The following is a 21,312-nucleotide window of genomic DNA, read 5'->3' on the forward strand; positions in this document are numbered from 1 at the left end:
AGGCAGAAAATGTTAATTTGATTAAGGTCAGCCAAGACTGCACCTCTCGGACAGAACCCCAAATGGGATGGTGCTTATTAAAGCCACCGAGCAGCAGAAATGGGTGAGGCAGCTGCCCAATAAGCTGTTGACAACGAATGATGGGGGGGAAGTAAATGGTACACAGGGAAAAGATTAAGTGAGGAAGGAAAAGGTGAACTGCAAAGCTTGAAAGCAGGTAGTCAGGGAGATGGGTTGACTATGAACATCATCCCGTAAGAGCAGCATGACACCTCAATGAGGTGGAATGCCAACCTCAGGCAGAACGTCAAAACAGATCAGGAAGAAATGCGAAAGCTCAAAGCAGTCGTGAGGACGCAATTTTGTTTCCTGACGGCAGAGTAGAAATGGAGCTGCAATTCTAAAAGCAACCATAAATCCTCTTTGCTTGATCATAGGCTGTGAACCTTCCATTGGAGGAGAGTCATTATGGGAGAAAAAATGAAGGGGTGTCACCTCGGCAGCTGCCGAGCGCCAGCCTCCGAATACTCGCTGCTACAGGACACAGAGGCAGGAGGATCCCGCTCCATGAGGTCCACAGAAGTGTCGACCTGTGGAGTCCAATGCAGACAAACGGTTGGTGGAGCACACTGGCAACACAGAGGCCATCCAGGTGAAGGTATTACAAAGCAACTTCGAACCGGCAAAGGAGAAGACCATTTTCCTTTTCCTATGTTGGACTTCTTTGAGCCTTTCCAGTTATCAAAGGAAGATTCAAGTGCTGGTTGACTGGAGGGATACAGGAAATCTTCAAGGGAGTATTCCTTCTGTCCTTTCCAGCCTGCTGGTTGTGTAGCTGGTGACTTCGCTCCATGAGGCAAGAGTTTGATGGTTTGCTGCACAGCTGGATGAGAGGACTACAATGCTACCATGACAGTGAGCGATTTCACAATCTCAAGAGCTGAATTTGGGGTTGCATGTCTGCATTGCCATGTCCTTCATGGAGCGAGATGTAGCAAGTACAGTCCTGTAAGTGTCAGATGGAAGAACACAGGGTTTGCAACTAGCCAATAACTTGCAAGTGACCAGGTAAGGAACTTTGCCCTTTACCCAGATCTACTGGAAAGCCAGCTCATCGAGATACATGGGACAATCTCGAGACGAGGCAGCATGTCACCACTGCAGTTGATACAGCACAAAAAAGGAGGTGGACAATTGCCCTCGTGCACATCCCTACCACAGGTTAGACATTTGGCCGAGTGTCAGCAAGACATTCGAGTGTGGTTTAAACGATGACACTGGTAACAGTGAATTGGGTTTGGAATGTATGGTCAGACTGTAAGAACCTCATAGCATGCTTTGATTTTGGACAAAAGCACCACTCTATCAAAGGTGAGAAAAAGAGAGCATGTGGGCACTAAGGAGTCATCTAGCTTTTTCGTCACCCGATGGACAGCAATGACACCCTGATCAGAGACGTATGTTTGGATTTCGGCCTCAGTCAGACTGTAGAGCAGCCTTGTGTAAATAACAGCATGGGAAGAATTCAGTGTTCCATGGGCCTCAACACGGACAGTATAGCTGTGGAGAAGTGAAGCGGCAGGCAGTTGTTGCACTTGAGAATCAGAAGTAGTCTCCAAAAGCAAAATGCTATTCTGTAAATGAGAGCAGGATTTCACAGGGCTGGCAATTGCATCAATACCATTATGAATAATAAACGGATTTACCTTTGCAAAAGACTGACTGCCTTCAGTACATGAAATGTCATGATGAACCATGGCGCAGCTGGGAGGGTCTTTGAATTGTTAGTCTCATTCCACTTACATTTTGTAGACGTTGATTGTGAAGATGATTGGCTCATTGTGAGAAAATCCCCCCCCCCCCCCCCCCCACACACACACACAATTGTCAGCATCTCCGACGGCATGCTCCTTCCAACTTGGGGACCCTTTCACAAGAGGGCACACCTACCTTAGATGATTGTTCACACCTCAGGTAACACCTCCCAAACACTTGACAGAGGGACCAATTGGCAATTTGGGGAGGTAGCAGCTCAGGCAGTCGCCCCTCCCTGGGCCTGGCTGTGTCAGAGGGTATGAAAACCCGACCTACAGACCCGGGACAGGGAATTACGCATTACCCAGTCACCTGTTACACATCAGACGTGTGGCCCAGCCTTCAGGAGTGCATAGGGGGGTAAGAAGAAAAAAGAGGAGCCTCAAATGCCAATGCAACGGTAGGATAGGAGAAGGTAAACTAAGAAAGGAAAAAAAAGAAACAGTGGTGAGTCTGTTCTTATGTCAGCTACGGACAGTGCAGAACATTCCCATAACCACCTCAGACATGTTTCCCAAGGGAGGGGAAAAAGAATAGCAACTGTATAGACATGCAGCACAGAAGGGAGAAGATGCTGCATAGGCTGGGGCCCATAGAAGATTTCTCCCCCGTGTGAGCAAAACTCATAAGTACCAACATCAACATCTTTTGTAATGAAGTGTTTTTAGACAGAGAAAGCAAGGCAAATAGTAATGTGTTTCATTAAGACCACTGTTGTTATTTTATTTCAACAAAGTACAACACATTTGTTACAAAAATATGCATTTCCTTTGAGTCACAAGACAAATTTAAAATAACTTCACTGATTTTATAAATAGCCTCAGAAAAAAGTAGACCTCTTGAAAGAAGTGCATAAAGTAGGGAACAGTTGTGTAACCCAACACTATAGGTGAGCAACAATAAAATGTTGGTTTTACTATGTTCTTATTGTCAGTTATTAATCACCATGTTATGTCTACAGGTATTGTGTGATTCTTCTTTCGAGAAACATATTAGAACATAGTGTACAAACCACCAGTGACAATTTTTAATATATAAATTATTTTCAAAGTGTCAAAATGCAGTAGAATAAATAAAATGTCTATAAAATGCTGCACTGTACAATGTACTGCCAGTGGCCTCTGGGCTGCTGAGGAGCACTGCAGTCCTGGGTCCTTGGATAAACCATGAAACGCCGCCACATTATGTCACACACACACACACACACACACACACACACACACACAGACTGCAGGCAGATTGGTGAGACTAGATCCAATGGAAAGGGCTTGCACATTAGCGGGAAATAATGGGCTTCAGATCGGCAGGCCCGATCCATTAGGGATACCCACAGAAATGGCTTGCGGTTTTAGCCTGTCGTGGAAGTCCACTCGTGTGGTCAGCTATTTACATGTCAGAGACACTATGTTGACGAAATTAGATCACGTTGATCAGTCCAGGCAACAGATAACTTGTGCAAATACTCTTAGAATCAATACTAATGAGGATAGGCAGCAACCCATCGTAAAGATGATCACCGAGTCGCAAACAGGTATGTAGAAAAGACAATCACAATCGCACAACTAAATTTTCAGCCATAGCCTTTGTCAGGAAACAAGAACATACACACATTCACACAGTCCCTCAGACACAACTGATGCATGCATGAATGCTATCTCTGGCCGCTGTGTCAACAATCTCTGAGAATCAGATTCAAACAAGCCACTCTTCCCACCTCTTGCCTCTCATCGGCAGTTGCTAGGCTAGTGGCAGGAAGTGGTGGCATCACTGACTGCAAGCTGAGGAGAGTGATAGGAAGGAGAGAAGCAGTAAGAATGAGGGAGTAGAAAAATGGCACACATACTCAGCTGTGCCCAGCCAGTGACGACGCGTGACATCTCAGTAAACACACTATTTCATCTGCTGAGACAAAAACAAGATTTTTTTCCAGTGTTTCTTTTTTTTCAAATTTCCCTTATTTCCCTTACATGTTTGAAATTACCTGATATTCCCTGATTTCCAGAACTTGGGGCAGCCCTGGCTTGGGTAGTTCAGTTGGTAGAGCACTTGTCTGTGGAAGGCAAAGGTCCCGAGTTTGAGTCTCAGTCCGGCACACAGTTTTAATCTTCCAGGAAGTTTCACTGTTACATTAATTAACATGTCCCTACAGATGGACATCTCGCCACCATTGCTGGTGAAGAGAATAAAAGTTCCACTGTTGCTTTTGGATTATACGTCTCTGGAAGGTGACAAGTATATCAGTAAAATTGTCTCTGTGCTACTGAAGTACTACATCAGATAGAGAAACCACTTCTACATATAAACCTGTGGCACTGACAGATATTTCTACATACTCCTGTTTTCATAATTTCCAAGGCCTTTAACTGGATTACTTGTCAAGAGAGCTTTTCTTTTATCTTGCACAAAGGAAAGAACCTCGGCTTCAACTTCAGGATGTTTCCTGGCTTTTGGCCATCTGTACAATCTCCTTCATGAAATGGCAACTTGCTGCATATTCTACACTGCTGCACATTACATTCATCCAAACCATACATTCGTCAGCTTCTTTATTAGAAGTATATGTTGCATAACTGACAACTGCAAGTTTGAAACTGGTGCCAAAAAACTCCACCGAATTCTGAAGTTTGCTGATGATTTTCTTTTGACATTAACAGGTGAAGACTAAATTTTTCTCTTTAGCCTCCCCTGTTCTGTAAAAAAAGAATGGAACTATGAACATGATAATAAGTCACTACCTAAATAAAATATCAACGACCAACGGCAAGGTACACTGTTCCCTCACATACAGCAATAAATTTTCACACAATAGCGATATTGCTGCTCCATTTCAAACTAAGTAATGAGCACTATACTTGTAGTTTTCTTGATGCAAAAAATACCAGTATTTGTACGGTTGTGCAGAAAGTCAAACTCGGATTTCCCATCGTTGAATTTTAGGGAAAAAGTGCAGCTTATATTTGGGCCAATACATTAAATTGTTACAACATCATGCAACAATAGGAATACAAAATTTTATGCAAAGAAGCTACTCACCATTAGATTAGATAATGTAGAATTTGGTAGATGATAAGCATACAGCTCTATCTGCTCAGCAGTGGGGTGTAAACCAGCTTGTGTTATTGTTTCTGGCTTCTGAGCTAAGAGGGATTTCAGTGTGATCAAATCTTCAGGTTTGAATGTTGTAACATATCCCTGATAAAAATTTAAATAAATACTGAATTATAGTCACAACATGGAATATAAAGAAAAATATTTGCACACAGAAATAGTAGAATTTACTTGCTTTTTTTTAATACCTTCACTTAGACATTCAGATAACAATTATTTGACTCACAGTAAATAATTAAACCAAAATGATTAACATTTTTCAAAGAAACAGCAATTTACCACAGCGGAATTGTGTGTATATAAAGACGAGGACGGCTGAGACATGTGCAGTAGAAAGAGGAAAAATACCACAGCCACGACTGACATTCTGCTGATTCTGTGTACACTTCAGGGTCATTGGTGAACATTTTAGCATTGATTTTTGTGGTAGTGCTTATATTGTGACAGCTACTGCAGTGGTCATAATGAGCAGCATAAGAGAAGTGTTTATTATAGAAATAAGCAAGTATGATAGTGTTCTCTGTATAACAATATTGTAAAAAACAGTGAGAAGCAGAAACTCAAATCATAACATTGAGCACGCCCCACCTTTCCAGTTGCTGGAATAGAGAACAATTCAAAGGTCTGTAGTGCGAGAACAGGCAACAAACAGGCAATGTTTGTTCTCTCTCTCTCTCTCTCTCTCTCTCTCGCTCTCTCACTCACTCACTCACTCACTCACATTAGTTTCCAATATTACCGTTTTTCATGACAGGGTGTCTACGTGGACAAGAAAAAAAAATTCCCGGATTTTTCCCGGATTTCCCGGTTAAAAACACAATTTCTCCTGGATGAAATTGCGTATAAAGCGGGTGAAAATACATCCGGGTTAAGTAACAGTATACTTTCCCTCGGAGCTATAAAAAGTATGTCCTTTGAATCGTAAAGGTCTTATACCGGCGGAGGACGTCCCACCACTTTAGGAAACGAAATCCTGGAAAAACAATGCGTTTGGAAAGTTGTTTGATGCGAGACAATTATTTTCGTATTGCAAAAGTATTTACACAAATTCCACAAATTAGAGCGCGGTAGCTTCCAAAACTCTAAAATAGAGATTGCGTTGAGCGATGCACTTTTGTCAGCCAGTCATAGCTCATGTCATGTGACCTCGCTAGCGAATGACGGCAGTTATTCAGAGCATGAGGCCTACGAGAAAGACAGGCCGCGGCGCCTACGAGAAAGACAGGCCGCGGGGCGTACGTTACGAAGTTACGCCGAGCTCGCTCAACTCAGCTAAGTGCGTTTCTACACCTGTTAACTCGTAAGCAGATGTGTATGCACGAACGAGAATTGCACCATCTATTGGCATCCACTGTTATTAGTCCTACAATGATAGGAAGTCCGCAAGCCTACTAACAGGCTCTAATTCGGCAATTAAAATCGTGCCAAAATGATTATCAGTTGCGTAGAAAAGTCGAAGTGTTCTGGCATGAAGAGACTTGTGACATTGCTCAGTAATACATTATGCACATTTTTTTGAAGGTCAATTACACTTTTTGGCACTGATTGCATAATTTTTTATCTATGAAAGAACAACATTAAACATGAAAACTAACCTGAAACTCGGTCTTTTTTTAGCGTGTGTTACATGTTAAGTCATATCAAATACAAATGTGCCAGTAAAATTTTAAATAGTGGCATAAATGACTTATCTTCTGGGCCCGACATTTTTCAAATAGCTGATCCTCAAAGTGTTACGTTTTGAATGAGAGTTATAAAGCCCTGTGATTTAAGAAACTCACTGCACATTCTCACACGTAACATAAATCATCTTGCATGGAAATTTACTTTGAAAGTAACGCATCTCAAGCCACTATTCGTAATATTTTCTGGTGACTGTTAGAAATTTAAACAGTTGTGACGTCACGCACATCGAATGCACGTTAGTTGTTACGGACGTACTGCATAATCTTCGACCTAAAGCCTTTGACACTTTTCGGTGTCAGCAAACTGGTCTGTGCTTTGTGTAAATTACCCATTTTCTATCCAACTAAACTTTTATTTTGGTGTTATTCTCTGATTTATGTTTCATTGCTGCAGTATTATTCAGCAGTAGTGGACTAAAGTTCTTTGTCAGCGTATCTGATCTTACACGTCAAACCTACAAAACTAACTGAAATCTAAAACAATGAAAAATCCCGGAATTCTAAAAAATTCCCGGGTTTTTCCCAAATTTGTCCCGGATGAAAAAATTCCCGGGTTTTTCCCGGATGTCCCGGGCCATATACACCCTGCATGAGTATGAGTAAGATTGTGAAGCCTTTAGGACAAATGACAGCTCTTGCTTTTGTCTGACTTTTGTGCCGTAGTGTTCAATACAATGAATGTATATCACCTATATTAGTTATTAAGTTTTAGTGGTGGGATGGTTCATCAAATGGCTCTGAGCACTATGGGACTCAACATCTTAGGTCATAAGTCCCCTAGAACTTAGAACTACTTAAACCTAACTAACTTAAGGACATCACACACACCCATGCCCGAGGCAGGATTCGAACCTGCGACCGTAGCAGTCCCGCGGTTCCGGACTGCAGCGCCAGAACTGCTAGACCACCGCGGCCGGCCGTGGTGGGATGGACAAAAGGTAGCAAAAATACTGTAGTGGAAATCAGTTCACATTTGCCATGAAGTCTGTGGGACATGACACACTTAACAGCAATCTGGTAATTAAAATCACCAGTCATCAACTCCCCCATACAAACAACCAAAAATCAATAATTAAATATCATTTAAGACAGTATTTATGGACTGGTTTATCACAATTCAGTAACAAAATCAGTTATTTCAAATGCCAACAATCAGCATGATTGTATTAAAATCTTAAACTTCATTCAGAGGAAAATCAAATAGTAGTAGTTACAATCTCACTCAATAGATAACTACAGTCTTAACAGAACAAAAGTAAATACACACATAACAGGTTCTAATGGGACATCCTCCTCTAACATTACCCTTTTTTTTATAGCAATAACCGATACCATGTATACTGTCGATTCTTGTATAGATGAACATTCTTGGCTGTTGCACTGAAAGAATTTCATTTGATTTTGTATATGACGTATTATATTTCAGGCTAAAATGTAATAAAAGAAATTAATTTGTTACAATTGATAGTACTAATGGTTAAAATTATTCTTGTCTTAGAAATATTTGAAATTAGACATTCTAGCATACTTAAAATTCATATTATTAATTGCACAATCTAATGCTAATTATTAAATTTCTTTCTGGATTCATTCATAAAATAATGATGTGGCTTAGTAAAGATTCTTCTTTTGTCAAGAAAGTGTGTAAACACTGTTGCTTTGTACACTCTTTAGAATATTGTGAGCACCAGAGAATGTGGTGGTAGTGGGCATCATGCCTCTGATGTAATCAGACATGTTTTTGATTGTGGCACTAATAATGTAATTTGTGGTGGATAGAAGTGGAAATTGTAAGGACGGTGTGATATTGATAAATGTGACAAAGAATAAAATTCAAGAATAATACAGGCAAATCTTCATCAGTTATTTAGTCATCAGGAATCCACAACATTATAAACCAAAATTTCAACCACAAAAATGTACCTCTAGATGCAAAAACTAGAGCCAACAACAAGAGAAAATGAACATAAGTAAAAAGTTTTTCTTTTGTATATCTTACACCTCTTGAAGCTTTTGAAATTAATGAAGACACTAAGAAACATTTAATAGTGATGTGTGGGAAGGTTAGATTACAAGGTCAAGTGCTAATTATTCAAACTTACTTGTTCTATTTCAATTCTGAAAGACTGACACAGCAGGTATATACGTTATCTCTTTCCTTTTTTTCTTGTTTATTTTATTTATTTTCTTTTATTTATTTATTTATTTTTTGTTCTACACGACAGAAAAAGTGCATGTTTCTATTATCATCTTTAAAATGAGCAGAAAATATAAATAAATTTATCCACTCTGTATCAGCAATCTCTTGCCCTATTAACAAACTATGTACACAAGAACAGAATTGTTCATTTCACATATAAGTAAGAATAATGAAGTGGTAAGTACAATAACTTCACAAAGTACTACAGAGAACAAAATACTGTGATCCAAGGACAGTGCTGCAGTAAAATACAATACAATGGTAGGCCCTAAACCATAGGATGCTTTGAAAACCAGATGATTTTGCTAGGGATGAATAAATGAACTCAACCAACCAATTATCGGAGTAACTTGATGTTTGATGTAAAATCATAATCATTATACAATTTGGCATTGTCCACATACATCACTGCCACAAATTGAAATCCTGTTACCGCCCGTCAAGTACTATAAAAAAACTGAAGGACTACAAGGATTTGCATCCTATTACACACTGAACCATCAAGACATGCACAACTGATCTGTAAAGTACAATATTTCACTCCAAGTAGATGAAAATCACACGATACAGGGTGTCCCAAAAAGAATGACCCGATTTTAAATAAAATTATTTATTAGGAAGAAGGGCTTAACACCGACAAATTGCATACTAAATTACTCAGAAAAGACAGAAGATTATAAAAATCCATCATAAATGTTCAATATGTCCTCCACTGGCTGCACGGATGACATATAGCCGATAGCCGAATTCATCCCAAACTGAGCGTAGGGTGTCTTCTGTGACTGAAACTACAGCGGCTGATATTCTGGTTTTAGTTCATCAATGTCACGAGGTAAGGGAGGAACATAAACACATTGTTTAACATATCCCCACATTGTGTTAAGTCAGGGGACTAGGACACCAAGAGTGGAAAGCCTGGTCTCGCGGTCCTGTTTGCCCTATCCAACGTTGAGGCACGTTGTTGTGCCAGTGTGGTGGTGCTCCATCTTGCTGATAGATGAAACTGTCAGAGTCAAGTTGTGAGGATAACCAGTTACATAGCATTGCAAGATATGATTGTCCTGTTACGGTTTCTTCCTCAAAGAAAGTAGGGTCCATAAACCTTGCTTTGCGAAACAGCATAAAACACATTCACTTTTGGTGAATCACATTTGTGTTCAATTGTTTCATGAGGATTTTCAAGCCCCCATATATGCGTATTATGACAGTGAACCTTACCGCTAATATGGAAAGTTGCCTCATTGCTGAATGTCAACCGTGACATAAAAGTGTCATCTTCCCTGTCCTCTAGAATAGTGTTGCTAAAGTCCACTTGCTTCACTTTGTCAGTATCTCAAAGAGCTTGTAGCAGCTGTGATTGGTATGGTTTGAGGGCTCTAACACACGCCACACTGTTATGTGCGGTAATGAAAGTTCTTGGCTAGCACGACGCGTAGACTTGTGGGGGCTCTGCTTAAATGCTCGTTGTATTTCTTCCACTGTTTGTTCAGGAACGCGTGGCCAGCCAAGACTTTTGTCTTTACAGAGGCACCCTGTTCCTTCAAACTGTTCATACCACCATTGAATGTTCTTTGGTGATGGTGGTTTAACACGAAATAGAATATGAAACACCCACTGCACTGCGATCACTGACTACGACTAAATTCAATAACACAATACGCCTTTTGTTGCATGGATGCCATATTGCGTGAGACTGGCTGCACGCTCCAGGTCAGTGCTTGTAGTTCCATCTAGTGGATTTTTTCTGAAACTTGAGACGATGCCGATTACATCTAGTGCTGTTTCATTTACCTAGTGACATTTGTCTCAATATTATTACAAGTTAAAATTGGGTCTTTTTTTTGGGACACTCTGTATACTAATGTGCAGGTTTCCAGTTTGGAGCTATGGAGAGAGAAAAACAACAACAAAAAATGGAATGAGAGGGTTACAAAATAGAGGACAAGTCAGTCTGAATGCCTGGAAGACAGTAGTACTCACTGGAGTAAAAAGCCATAAGCCATGTGTTATGGGACAGTGCCCATTACGGAGGTGGGTCAGAGTCACCTCACCTTGCCAGGGCAACAGTCACAAGGACTACCACAGATGGATAACTGCCTTCACCAACCACAGCTTACTGTCTGTCGCAAGCAGCCTCTGCATGGGTATGGATCTGCGACCAACTAGCAAAATGATAGCCCGCAGGAAATGGCATTTTCTGTAACATTATGTTCCCTGCAGGCCTCCTTGGCAGCTTTGTCGGCTTGTGCCCTGATACACAGCAAAATGTCACCTTCTTCCACCACTGCTGTAGGAAGTACAGTTGGTCATATATGAGCTAGAAGAATTTTTCAGCTGAGTAAATGTGCTGCAATGATTGTGCGGCACTAATAGAATTGGAGCAGATGAGAAACTGTTTGCCCTTAAGATGCCTCTTCTGCTCCAATGCCTTCAGGATCACATGGAGCTCAGCAGAAAAAAATAGTATCGGTATGAGGAAGGCAAATCCTGAAGACACGTCTAGGGAATACAACTGAATAGCCAAGGGAGCCCCTTTGTTGTGAGCCATCTGTGTACACAACTGTAGAATCATGATGCCTATCTAAAATGTTAAAAAACAAAGACTGAAATGTACAACTGGGAGTGCAATCTGTCCTAAAATTCATCAAGTCTAAAATAATTTTGGGCCTCTGTAGGAGACAAGGTGTCGATCTGATCCAATCTTGATGTAAAATGTTAAATGCCGCCAAACCCATCTCGTAAAGGCAGTCCTTAACGCAATCCCATAACGTCTAGTTGCTCGGTGAGTAACAGTATGGTATGCAGATGAGCTTGACATAGAGAGTTTTTTGAAGGCCAGAAATTGTTGCCTGGTGTGAAGCTGTGGCTGACCGGCCTCAACACTGAAGATCGGCACAGGGCTGGCTCGAAAGGCTCCAGCAGCCAGGTACCGTGTCCAACATCTTTATACATGACATTCATGCAGACCCATACACTGTGCACCCATAATCAAGCTGAGACCACATAGCGGCCCTGTAAACCTAGAGCAGATAAGTCTGATCTACTCCAAATGGATTGTGGGTAAGACATTTTAAACTGCTTAGCACTTGCAGGGACCGTCTTTTCAGATTCCTAAGGTGAAGCAACCATGTACATTTTGAAATACGATAATACAGATGAATCTCACGTAGTGAGCATAATTTGTTCCAGAATCTTACTAGTAGTATGAAAAACTCATTAAGTGAAACAATTTATCCCATATAAATTAATGTAAAATACAATAATGTGTTCAATGCAGATAAAGTACAAAAAGTTTTTTTTCTTATTCATGCCATTTGTTCAAAGAAAATTATTATTTACTTTATTATTCACAATACATAACTAATCCTATACATAACTAATCCTTCTTCACTAGGTGGCTATCTATAGTCATTTGTTTCTGCTGTGGCTCCAACACTTGGCGAAAATGTGACACAGCATTATTGTCAAATAAATTTGTAACGCACATTGCCACTGCTTTATTGAGATGACGATTTTTAATGTATGATGCAAATGATTCCCATATTTTCACCATTTCTCTTATTGTGCCAGGAGATTGCTGCTTTGCTGTTACCACCACCACCACCACCACCACTACCACCACCAACTCCTCTCAAGAACTCCTATCCACAACTTGCTGCTGTGAAATGCACTGCCACTCCATAAGCTCTTCAGTGGTCATTTCTTAGCTGAGATCCCCCACAAGCTCATTGGTATCACTGTTATCCATTTATAGTCCCACGCTCTTGACCAAAGACACAATCTAGTTGGCTACAGATTCCACAGGTACTGACTCAAATGCCTCAGCATCACTTTCAACAACACACTCCTGCCAAAGCTTCTTCCATGCAGAAATGGCAGTTCTCTCAGGAACTCCTACTCATGCCTTTCCAGTCATACTGACGCAGGCAACAATGTTAAAGTGATATTTCCAAAACTTTCTGAGAGTGAAATTGGTAGCTTCGATCAACTCAAAGCAATGCTTGAGGGGTGCTTTAGTGTAGAGCTTCTTAAAGTTAGAATTGATCTGCTGGGCCACAGGCTGGGGTAACAGAGTGGCATTGGGAGGCAGAAATTGGATCTTGATGAATTGAAATTTTTCAAGGAGGTGATCTTGCAGGCCTGGAGAATGGGCAGGAGCATTGTCCATAACATGCAAGACATGGAGTACGAGATTCATCTCGAGCAAATATTTTTTCACCAAAGGACCAAACATTTCATTGATCCAACCACAAAAAAGATCACATGTCACTCAAGCCTTGTTGTTGGACCTCCACATCATATTTAACCTGCTCTTCTGGGCTTTAGACTTCTTGAAAGCTCATGCAGTTTCTGAATGGTAAATAAGCAGTGGTCTAATCTTCAAATTGTCACTTGCGTTGGCACAGAATAGCAGTATGAGACGGTCTTTCATTGGCTTGTGACCGAGAAATGCATTCTCCTCTGCTGGTTTAAAGGTACACTTTGGCATCTTTTTCCAGAATAGACCTGTCTCGTCACAATTAAAAACCTGTTGCAGCAGATAACCCTCAGAATCTACGAGCACCTTGAAGTTGCCAATGAAGTTTGCTGCCTTTGTGTCAGAGCTAGCAGCTGTGCTGTGCCTCACAACACATTGGATGCCTGTTCTTCTCTTAAACTTTTCAAACAACCCACACTTTCCCTTAAACACTTCTTCAGCCGCTGATTATCTTAGTGGTCGGTAAAAATCATTCTCGCCTTCTCACAAATGATGTTCTCATCAACAGTTCATCTGGCAAATGCTTTTCAAGGAGTAACCTTACGACATCGTCCAGAACACGAAACCATTGTTTAGATACTCTTCTCACTCCCTTCAAGGCATCTGTCACCTCAATCTTGGTCCTGTTCATAAGAATAGCGCAAATAGTTGATGTAGGCTGACTGAATGTGTGTGCTAAATCAGCAACACACACACCACATTTGCATTTTTCAATGATCTTACATTTCATTTCTAAGGTAATTTTCTTTCTCTTATGGAGAGGCTTTATCTTTGGGGACATTTCTACTAAGGTTATTAAATCTGCACACAAAAAAACACTATGTGAACACAAGTTTAGAAAAATATGTGATCACAAGCTGCACTAAGGTGGTAGCAGAAAGAGCGCTAAACCCAGACTGTAGTATGTTTGTTCATGAGCCGCTGCCAACAATTGAAGGTGTTCAAATTGTTGAACATTTCACCCGCCGCACATGAACGGGTGGTGATGACGTCAAACTAAATCCTCACACTTGTTATGCAAAACATCACTCATTATCGAGCCCTTTTATTACAATTTGTTTTGCTTGTTGTGCAAATTGTAAGATGCTTGTTATGCAAGGTTCCACTGTACTGATCAACAGCCATTATTTTCATACAGTTTTATTAGCTAATCAGTTTCAACATTCCAGTCACATCATCTTTAGGCCTTTTGTATGAATGACATGAAGTACCACTCATGCATGTATAAGACAAGGCACTAATATTCATGTCTGGTTCAATAGATATTCAAATTTCATAAGTGTGTGTTTGTTCTTCACATGGAGAAGGGGCAGTTGTATTCTCCATCAGTGGTGGAACTGAAGTCCCAACTGGCCCTCTCAGCAGCCTCTCTGTAACAACGAAAAGCTGAACCCTGTCTGGCAGTGGTGGTAATTGTGGCAACATAGGTCACTATGGTCTGGGCAGTGTCTCGCAGGGTGGTCTAGAGACTTCTATTCCCCATAACAGAAGCCACTGGGCACTTCCCACCTCTCCCAGAAAGTCTCCTGATGGCTTTTCATACATTTGTACTTTTAGTGGAACAGTTTATGTGGTCAGAAACTGTTGTCATGATCTGTTCTTGCTCTCCCTAATAATTTGGTAACATTTCACTCTCACTTTCTGAAAGGCTACAAGGTTCTCATCACACCCACTCTCTCCCAATCTCACTGGCTACACTACATTTCACGGAAAACATCTTCTGAGCGGGATATCAATTGTGTTTCTTTGGATTTATCTTGCCAGTGTGTTTTACACAAAGATGACATGCTAAACATAAAAACACTGAAACAATCAGTCTGAAAATAATTTATACACTACCTTATCAAACTGGGTGCCATATCTACCAGCCCGTCCTGAAATCTGCAATGCCTGTGAGACGGATATTGTATCCATTTCTTTCTCTCCTTTTTCATTCACTGAAGGTTTGATTAATGAATAAAATACAACTCTCTGGATGCTCCTGTAATATAATAAATTATCTGGTATAGTAGGTGTGTGTGTGTTTTATTAATTCATGCATTTGTAATTTAAGATACAAGCTGGAAGTATCCAGAATTGATAGATGTAATTCAATGACAATATTATGGAAAGGATAGATTGCTACTTACCATATAGAGGAGACGTAGAGTCAAAGAAAGGTTCAACAAAAAGACTGCTTAACATGGGAGTTTGGAGGGAGTGTTCCCATCTACGCAATTCAGAATTGCAATATATCCTATATTCCCCTAACCCTCTGGCCTCAACCTTCATTAATCCCTGTCCTTCACCCACCTCTCACCTTCCCTGCTCCCACTCCAGCACAACACAGCCTTTAATTCCACAAACCCCTCTTCTACTTCTCTCCTTTTCTGCTCCTGCTCCCCCCCCCCCCCCTCCTCCTCCTCCTCCTCCAAACCATCCGAATGCACCCAGCAGCCCTACCCTGTCCTCACCAGTCCCTGCATGCTCCCACAAGCAGTGCTTTACTGTTCCCTGACCCTCCCTTTACACCCTTCCATCCCATCCCCTTCCCATCCCAGCCCCCTCATTACACCCACCATCCAGATTGCTTGCTTGCAGTGTAGCCTCAGTGACCAGAGACAGTGGTCACATGTGTGTTAGTTGTACTTGTGTGTGTGTGTGTGTGTGTGTGTGTGTGTGTGTGTGTGTGTGTGTGTGTTTTGTCTACTTTAGAAGAGAGCTCTTTGGTTGAAAGCTGACATGTTTAGCCATCTTTTTGTTGTACCTCTCTGTGACTCAAAGCCTCCTTTACATGGCGAGTAGCAATCTATCCTTTTCATAATATTGTCATTATTTCATGCTGGCTTTTCCACTGTTAGGTGCAATTCAAAGTATAGAATCATAAAATTATGCTTAAAATGCACTGTCTTAATTATGAAATATCTCTCCACAACAGTGGAACATATAAAGAGCACTGGTGTTAAATATTCTAAACACAGCAGAAAATGAAAGTGTGAGAGTTAAATTCCAACAAATGTCCACAGATGTTTTGGTTTCAGTCCATCAACAGATATGGGCTGTAAAAACAGAAGATGTTAAGTTAGTCTCATAATCAACCAACCAGAGTGCAGAAAAAATCCTAAGTGTATTCATAGATTAATTTTAGTAATGGTGAGGAATCAGAAATTGAATAAATGAAAGAAAGGAGGGGAAAGTTTGAGTCTTAAGCCTACTGTTGCAAACAAACATACACAAAAGTAAAGATGCATCACACAGCTGAGGAACTGAACAGTGTACAGGCATATACACAAGACTGAGCTTGAAAATAAGCTTTCAGAAAATGTTTTCCTCAGAAAAGTCCTTTTTTACACAGCTATAGTGTTTGTAGTTGCTTTACGCTTATTAAGGGTATTTGAAATCTGCCTTTGCAACTACTACAAAAAATTCATAGTTATGTTACCATGTGCATTTTGTTTCATTCATTTAAAACATCATGAGGAGTTCGGAAAGAAAAATATACACAATTTTGGTTTGCTTCTAGATCTGAAAATAGTTTGTTATAAAATATATAGGAGTGTGATTTATAGTTATAGCATTTTGTCTGATTTTTCGTTTACTTCTGGAGGTACCACTGTCTTGCTTTCCATGGTTTGGCACTAATGTCTTTAGACTAATGGCTTGCAGCAGAACACACTTTTTTAACATGAAACATGACAAAATCTTCCAGTACTAACTTTTATTTATATTCTCCTGGCTAAATGAAGGTCTTTGTGTTTTATGTGTGTGTACTGTCATCAACTTATCCAATAGTTCTGATTATTATTTTAAATAAAATAGTTTTTTCTGTGTGGTTTGTCACATGTTTACCATATCATTTTATTTATGTTTATAAGCCTTTATTTAAATACGTAAGTGGGAATGACGGAGTAGTATGAGAGTGAACTAAAAGTAGAGTTGGTGAGTAGAGGGATAAATATGTGTACAGGATAATGGGCAGTGAATGCAAAGTAACTTACTAGAGAAAGGGAGAGTGGGTTGTGAATAAGTCGGAGGAAGGTGTGTGTGTGAGAGAAAGAGAGAAGCAGTGGGAAAGAGGGGAGGGGAGTGAGAAAGGAAGGGAGAGAGAAAGGGGGAGAGAGGGAAAGGGGGGGGGGGGAGAATAAAGGGTGAAAGATTCTTATGTGCCCAGTGATTTTGTGTAACATCTGGTTTCCAGTATTTATCTGGTCATTATGCAGCTTTTTATTACCTGTAGTGCCTTAAGTATGTGGTAGTTTCCTTAGACAGTGAGGGAATGTCTGGTTTTACTGACATTTATGTTGCTCATATCCTTTACTATTATGCTTGGTGTATGATAGCCCTGTTTCAGGTGGTCTGCAAATGTCGAGTGGTTTGTACTGTATTTCCATTCCTTGATATGTTCCTTATACCTTGTGTGAAAGGTTCTACCAGTCATCCTGATGTACATTTTGTCACAGTGCGTGTATTTGAGTTGGTAGGTTCCAGACTGTTGGTACCCGTTTGGTTTTTGTTTTAGTACCAGGATGTGTTTTTTGCCTGCAATGTTTATACCTTGTTTTTTAATATCTTACATATTCTGTATGTCAGTTTCTAGTGGCAGATCATCATGTGCTATTTTCTTGTGACTGTGCTGCTTGTTTTACTTTTACCATTGTTTACATGTGTGTGTTGTCAGAATATTTGTTTTTGTTTGTGTGGTTTAGTTAGCTTTTTTCATGTTTTGTGTTGTGCTCTGCTTCTTTAATTTTCTGTTAAGTTTATCTACTAATGTTTCTTTGTATCTATATTTAATCCTCTCTATTTCATATGGCTTATCTCTACTTGGCAGTCAAATGTGTTTAAGGGAATATTAAGAGTCTGTTAAACACATATCTGAGTGCGGCTTGTTTGTGATTTTGTGAGTGGCCTGAGGCTGCATTTCTATGGTGTTTATTGTTGTGGCCATGCTGTATATGCTAAAGATGTGGCTGTAATTTTCCTTTCTCATGGCTGTATCCAGGAACTCTCTTTCTAACATGTAGTTGATGTTCTTGTTTATTGTATTTATGTCTTTCTGTAATTGTTTTATTTTGGTCAAAGACTTAATTATCATGGATATTATTTCATCCATTTACCTGTACCAGTAGATTATGTTACAACCTTATAGTGCCTATATGCAAGTTGGCAGCAATACACACACAAAACACTTGACACATGCTTATCCAGGAAAACATAAACATGAGTGGTGCAATATTCCATGGTTTTTTATGCCTAGAAAATATATAGTGCCATAAGCAAATGTGAAATTAGGCTAAAACATCACTGCCAAGCCTATGAAAATGTGCAATCAGGTGACAGCTTCCAGATGCACACAGAATCACACAAAATTGCTGTAAAAATCACACTCCTATATCTTTTGTAACAAATTGCACACACACACACACACACACACACACACACACACACACACACACACAGACACGTGTGCATGCACGCACCTACACACATGCTGTACACAGACCCAGTGCCTATGGTATTCAATGAGGTACAAAGTTCATATTGTGGGGAGAAAGGAGGGTGGGAAGGAAGACTGGGATAAAACAGAAGAAGAGGGAGACAACAGAGAAAACAATGTGAGTGCAGAACCTGAGCTAAAGTTAAGTGGTGGGGAGCTGCTGAGGACTGGGAGGAAGGAAGCGATGGGAAGAGGAAGATGGATGAGGGTAGCAAAGGGACTCATGGAAACTGAGGCAACTGCTTCGGAACCACTCTGGTTATCATCCAGGAAAATACTCACCTATCTTCCTTCACCATCCTTTTACAGGTCCCTTTTCTATAATAAAAATGGAGCACAATCTTAAGACAGCCACTAACTTGATCACTTTCTATGCAGGTTAACCACCAGTGCTGTGGTGAGGAAACTGTGATTACCTTGCAGAATGGCTCCAGCAACTATCTGACTTCTTCATTCGCATGACCTGCCATAATAATCTCATCTCACAAGTCCTGCATAAGATCCAATCTCTACTCAATTCCTTGCGCCCATACCAGAACCTCCCCCCCATTGTCATCCTCAAATCTCAATGCACCCCCCAGCCCCATCTCCTGTACTACAACGTTCAACACTGTTAGCAAAATGTGAAAATCTAACCCCACTCGATGCTCCACAGTTTCTGATTACTGTGCCCTCACTAAAAGAATCTCCACCTTAGCCAAAAACATTGTGACCTCATTGCCCACAGGCTATCTCCCTATATCAAGAATGTCAACTACTAACTGGCTGTCCACCACTTCTAGCTCGTTATCATCCAGCTCCCTGCTTGGAATCATTGACACAAGCTCCCATTCATCTCATGTAAACCTCTTCAGCTTAGTGTGCCAACTTTCTGGACATTAACAACCACTTCTCTGACAGCTTCATAAAAACCTCTGCCCATATCAAACTGACCAACCACCAACAGCACCTCCACTTTGATAGTTACTAGCCCTTTTATAATAAATGGGCTCTCTAGAAGAGTCTAATCACCTGCAGAAAGTTTGTCTGAAGTGATGAACAATCTGTTGTATTTACCCAATTATAAGAGGTTTTTCTCCCAAATTCTTCATTTGAAAAATACGGCATCATCTTACATTTACAGATTAAACTATTGCTGCTGAGGTAAATGTTTTTACAGTGTTTAATAGGTTAATGTAGGGTCACCTTACATTTACAAAATTTATTTTGAAGAGTTACAAAGGATAGAGTTTAGCAAACAATACGTTCATTCGAATAGGCTCGAGATTTCCCGATATGCAGAAGGGTTTCATACAGTACTGATCTTGTTTGATCAGTCACATGACCTTCCAGCACCGAATTGAACATATGCCTGTGACAGTGGAAGCTATCAAAGGCTAAGGGTGGGCCAATACCACATTGAATTCCAGCATTACCGATGAAGGGCGCCACGAACTTTTAAGTCATTTTCAGGCAGGTATCAGGATACTTTTGATCACATAGTGTATATTTACAATGGAGGAGGCACTGGGAATATTAGTGGCAACATTCACAAAAACAACAGCCTTACTAGTTCAGAGCAAAGTGGACATTGATCAGCAAATGACTAATGGCTGTCAAATCAAATAATTGCTCCCTAGTAGGTGCCAGTGCACTGCTCCTTGTTTCTTGCCAAGTTAGATGCAGTCCACTATTGATGTTGTGAAGTAATGTATACATGAATTAATTATTTGGAACAATATTAATGCATGACTAAAATGTGGTTAATACCATATGAATTAAAACCAGAACATACTGGCTGTAATTAAGCAAAATAAAACAAGTACTGAAAAAGAAGGAAAAGTGTTAAATTAAACCAAAGTGCATCAAACCAGTATCAGTAAAACAGTGCGGAAGAAATTCACACACAAAATGTTCATAGTTAAGGTGCAGCTGCCAGGCTACTGGTGGGCCAACTGAATACCAGAAACAGATCACAGGCTCACACTCACGGACTGTGGATTATTATCTGATTTGACAAAGTGTCTTGCACACTATTCCTTTGCGATACAGGCTGTCTTTCGACAGCTGTAAAGCAGAGTTTTGTCAGCCAGTCACAGTGCTCTACATTGATTTTACAAGGTCAAGCCACTGCCAAGAATTAAGTGTACATTTGTGATGCATCAGTTTTCTTCAGCAGATGAATTTTAAGTCAGTTTTCAAACCCACTAAGAATCATCCACATCCATTCACAAACTTGAGCTATTTCTGCAAGCTGATGGAATGCACACTCTGCTGGTATTCATTGAGTAATAAGCAAGAATTAATATTTATGGATCCAAAGACAGATACTGGCTGTTTATTCAGTCAGTGATGCTCCTGTCATTACATTTTTCCAAGCTCTACATTTCAGTATTTACATAGGAGGCTTCATTTCATAAATTGCTCTGTAAAAAAGAAAACATCTATTTAGCTGATCACAAGTTACATAGCAGTTTTTTTGTAATACTTACAAGTTAAGTCCCATTCCAATAGCATCAGTTGCAACTAGTATTTTGCAAGGGTTTTCTGGATCATTAAACTTCTGTGCCTGGGCAAGTTTTGTGCCTGGAGGAAGACCACCATAAATGACTGCAACCTCTCTGCCAAGGGCTTCTAGGCCTCTGGACACGGCATAAATGTCACTTTTGCTGAAGCAAACTATACAGTCTCCAGGTTGGACAGCTTCCAGTGTACCCACTGCAGTGTCCTGTACGTCCAGTTCAGTCAGTCGCTTGTATCTCCGGACCTACAATTTTCATCAGTTTTAAGT

The 21,312-nt window shown here is 40.3% G+C and overlaps 1 protein-coding gene across 2 annotated transcripts in view; it reads right to left on the reverse strand.

Annotated features, from left to right (window-relative positions):
* The window catches only part of LOC126175895 (ATP-dependent RNA helicase SUV3 homolog, mitochondrial), a 72,894-nt gene that overhangs the window by 36,085 nt on the left and 15,497 nt on the right, over positions 1-21,312 (reverse strand). For both annotated transcript variants that reach the window (XM_049922952.1, XM_049922951.1), the window contains exons 6-8: positions 21,014-21,288; positions 14,906-15,047; positions 4,849-5,007 (exon numbers count right to left, since the gene is read on the reverse strand). In XM_049922952.1, the coding sequence (XP_049778909.1) occupies positions 4,849-5,007; positions 14,906-15,047; positions 21,014-21,288 (576 nt within the window). The remainder of the gene's footprint in view (positions 1-4,848; positions 5,008-14,905; positions 15,048-21,013; positions 21,289-21,312) is intronic.

This window comes from Schistocerca cancellata, chromosome 3 (assembly GCF_023864275.1).
Source record: "Schistocerca cancellata isolate TAMUIC-IGC-003103 chromosome 3, iqSchCanc2.1, whole genome shotgun sequence".
NCBI lineage: Eukaryota > Metazoa > Arthropoda > Insecta > Orthoptera > Acrididae > Schistocerca > Schistocerca cancellata.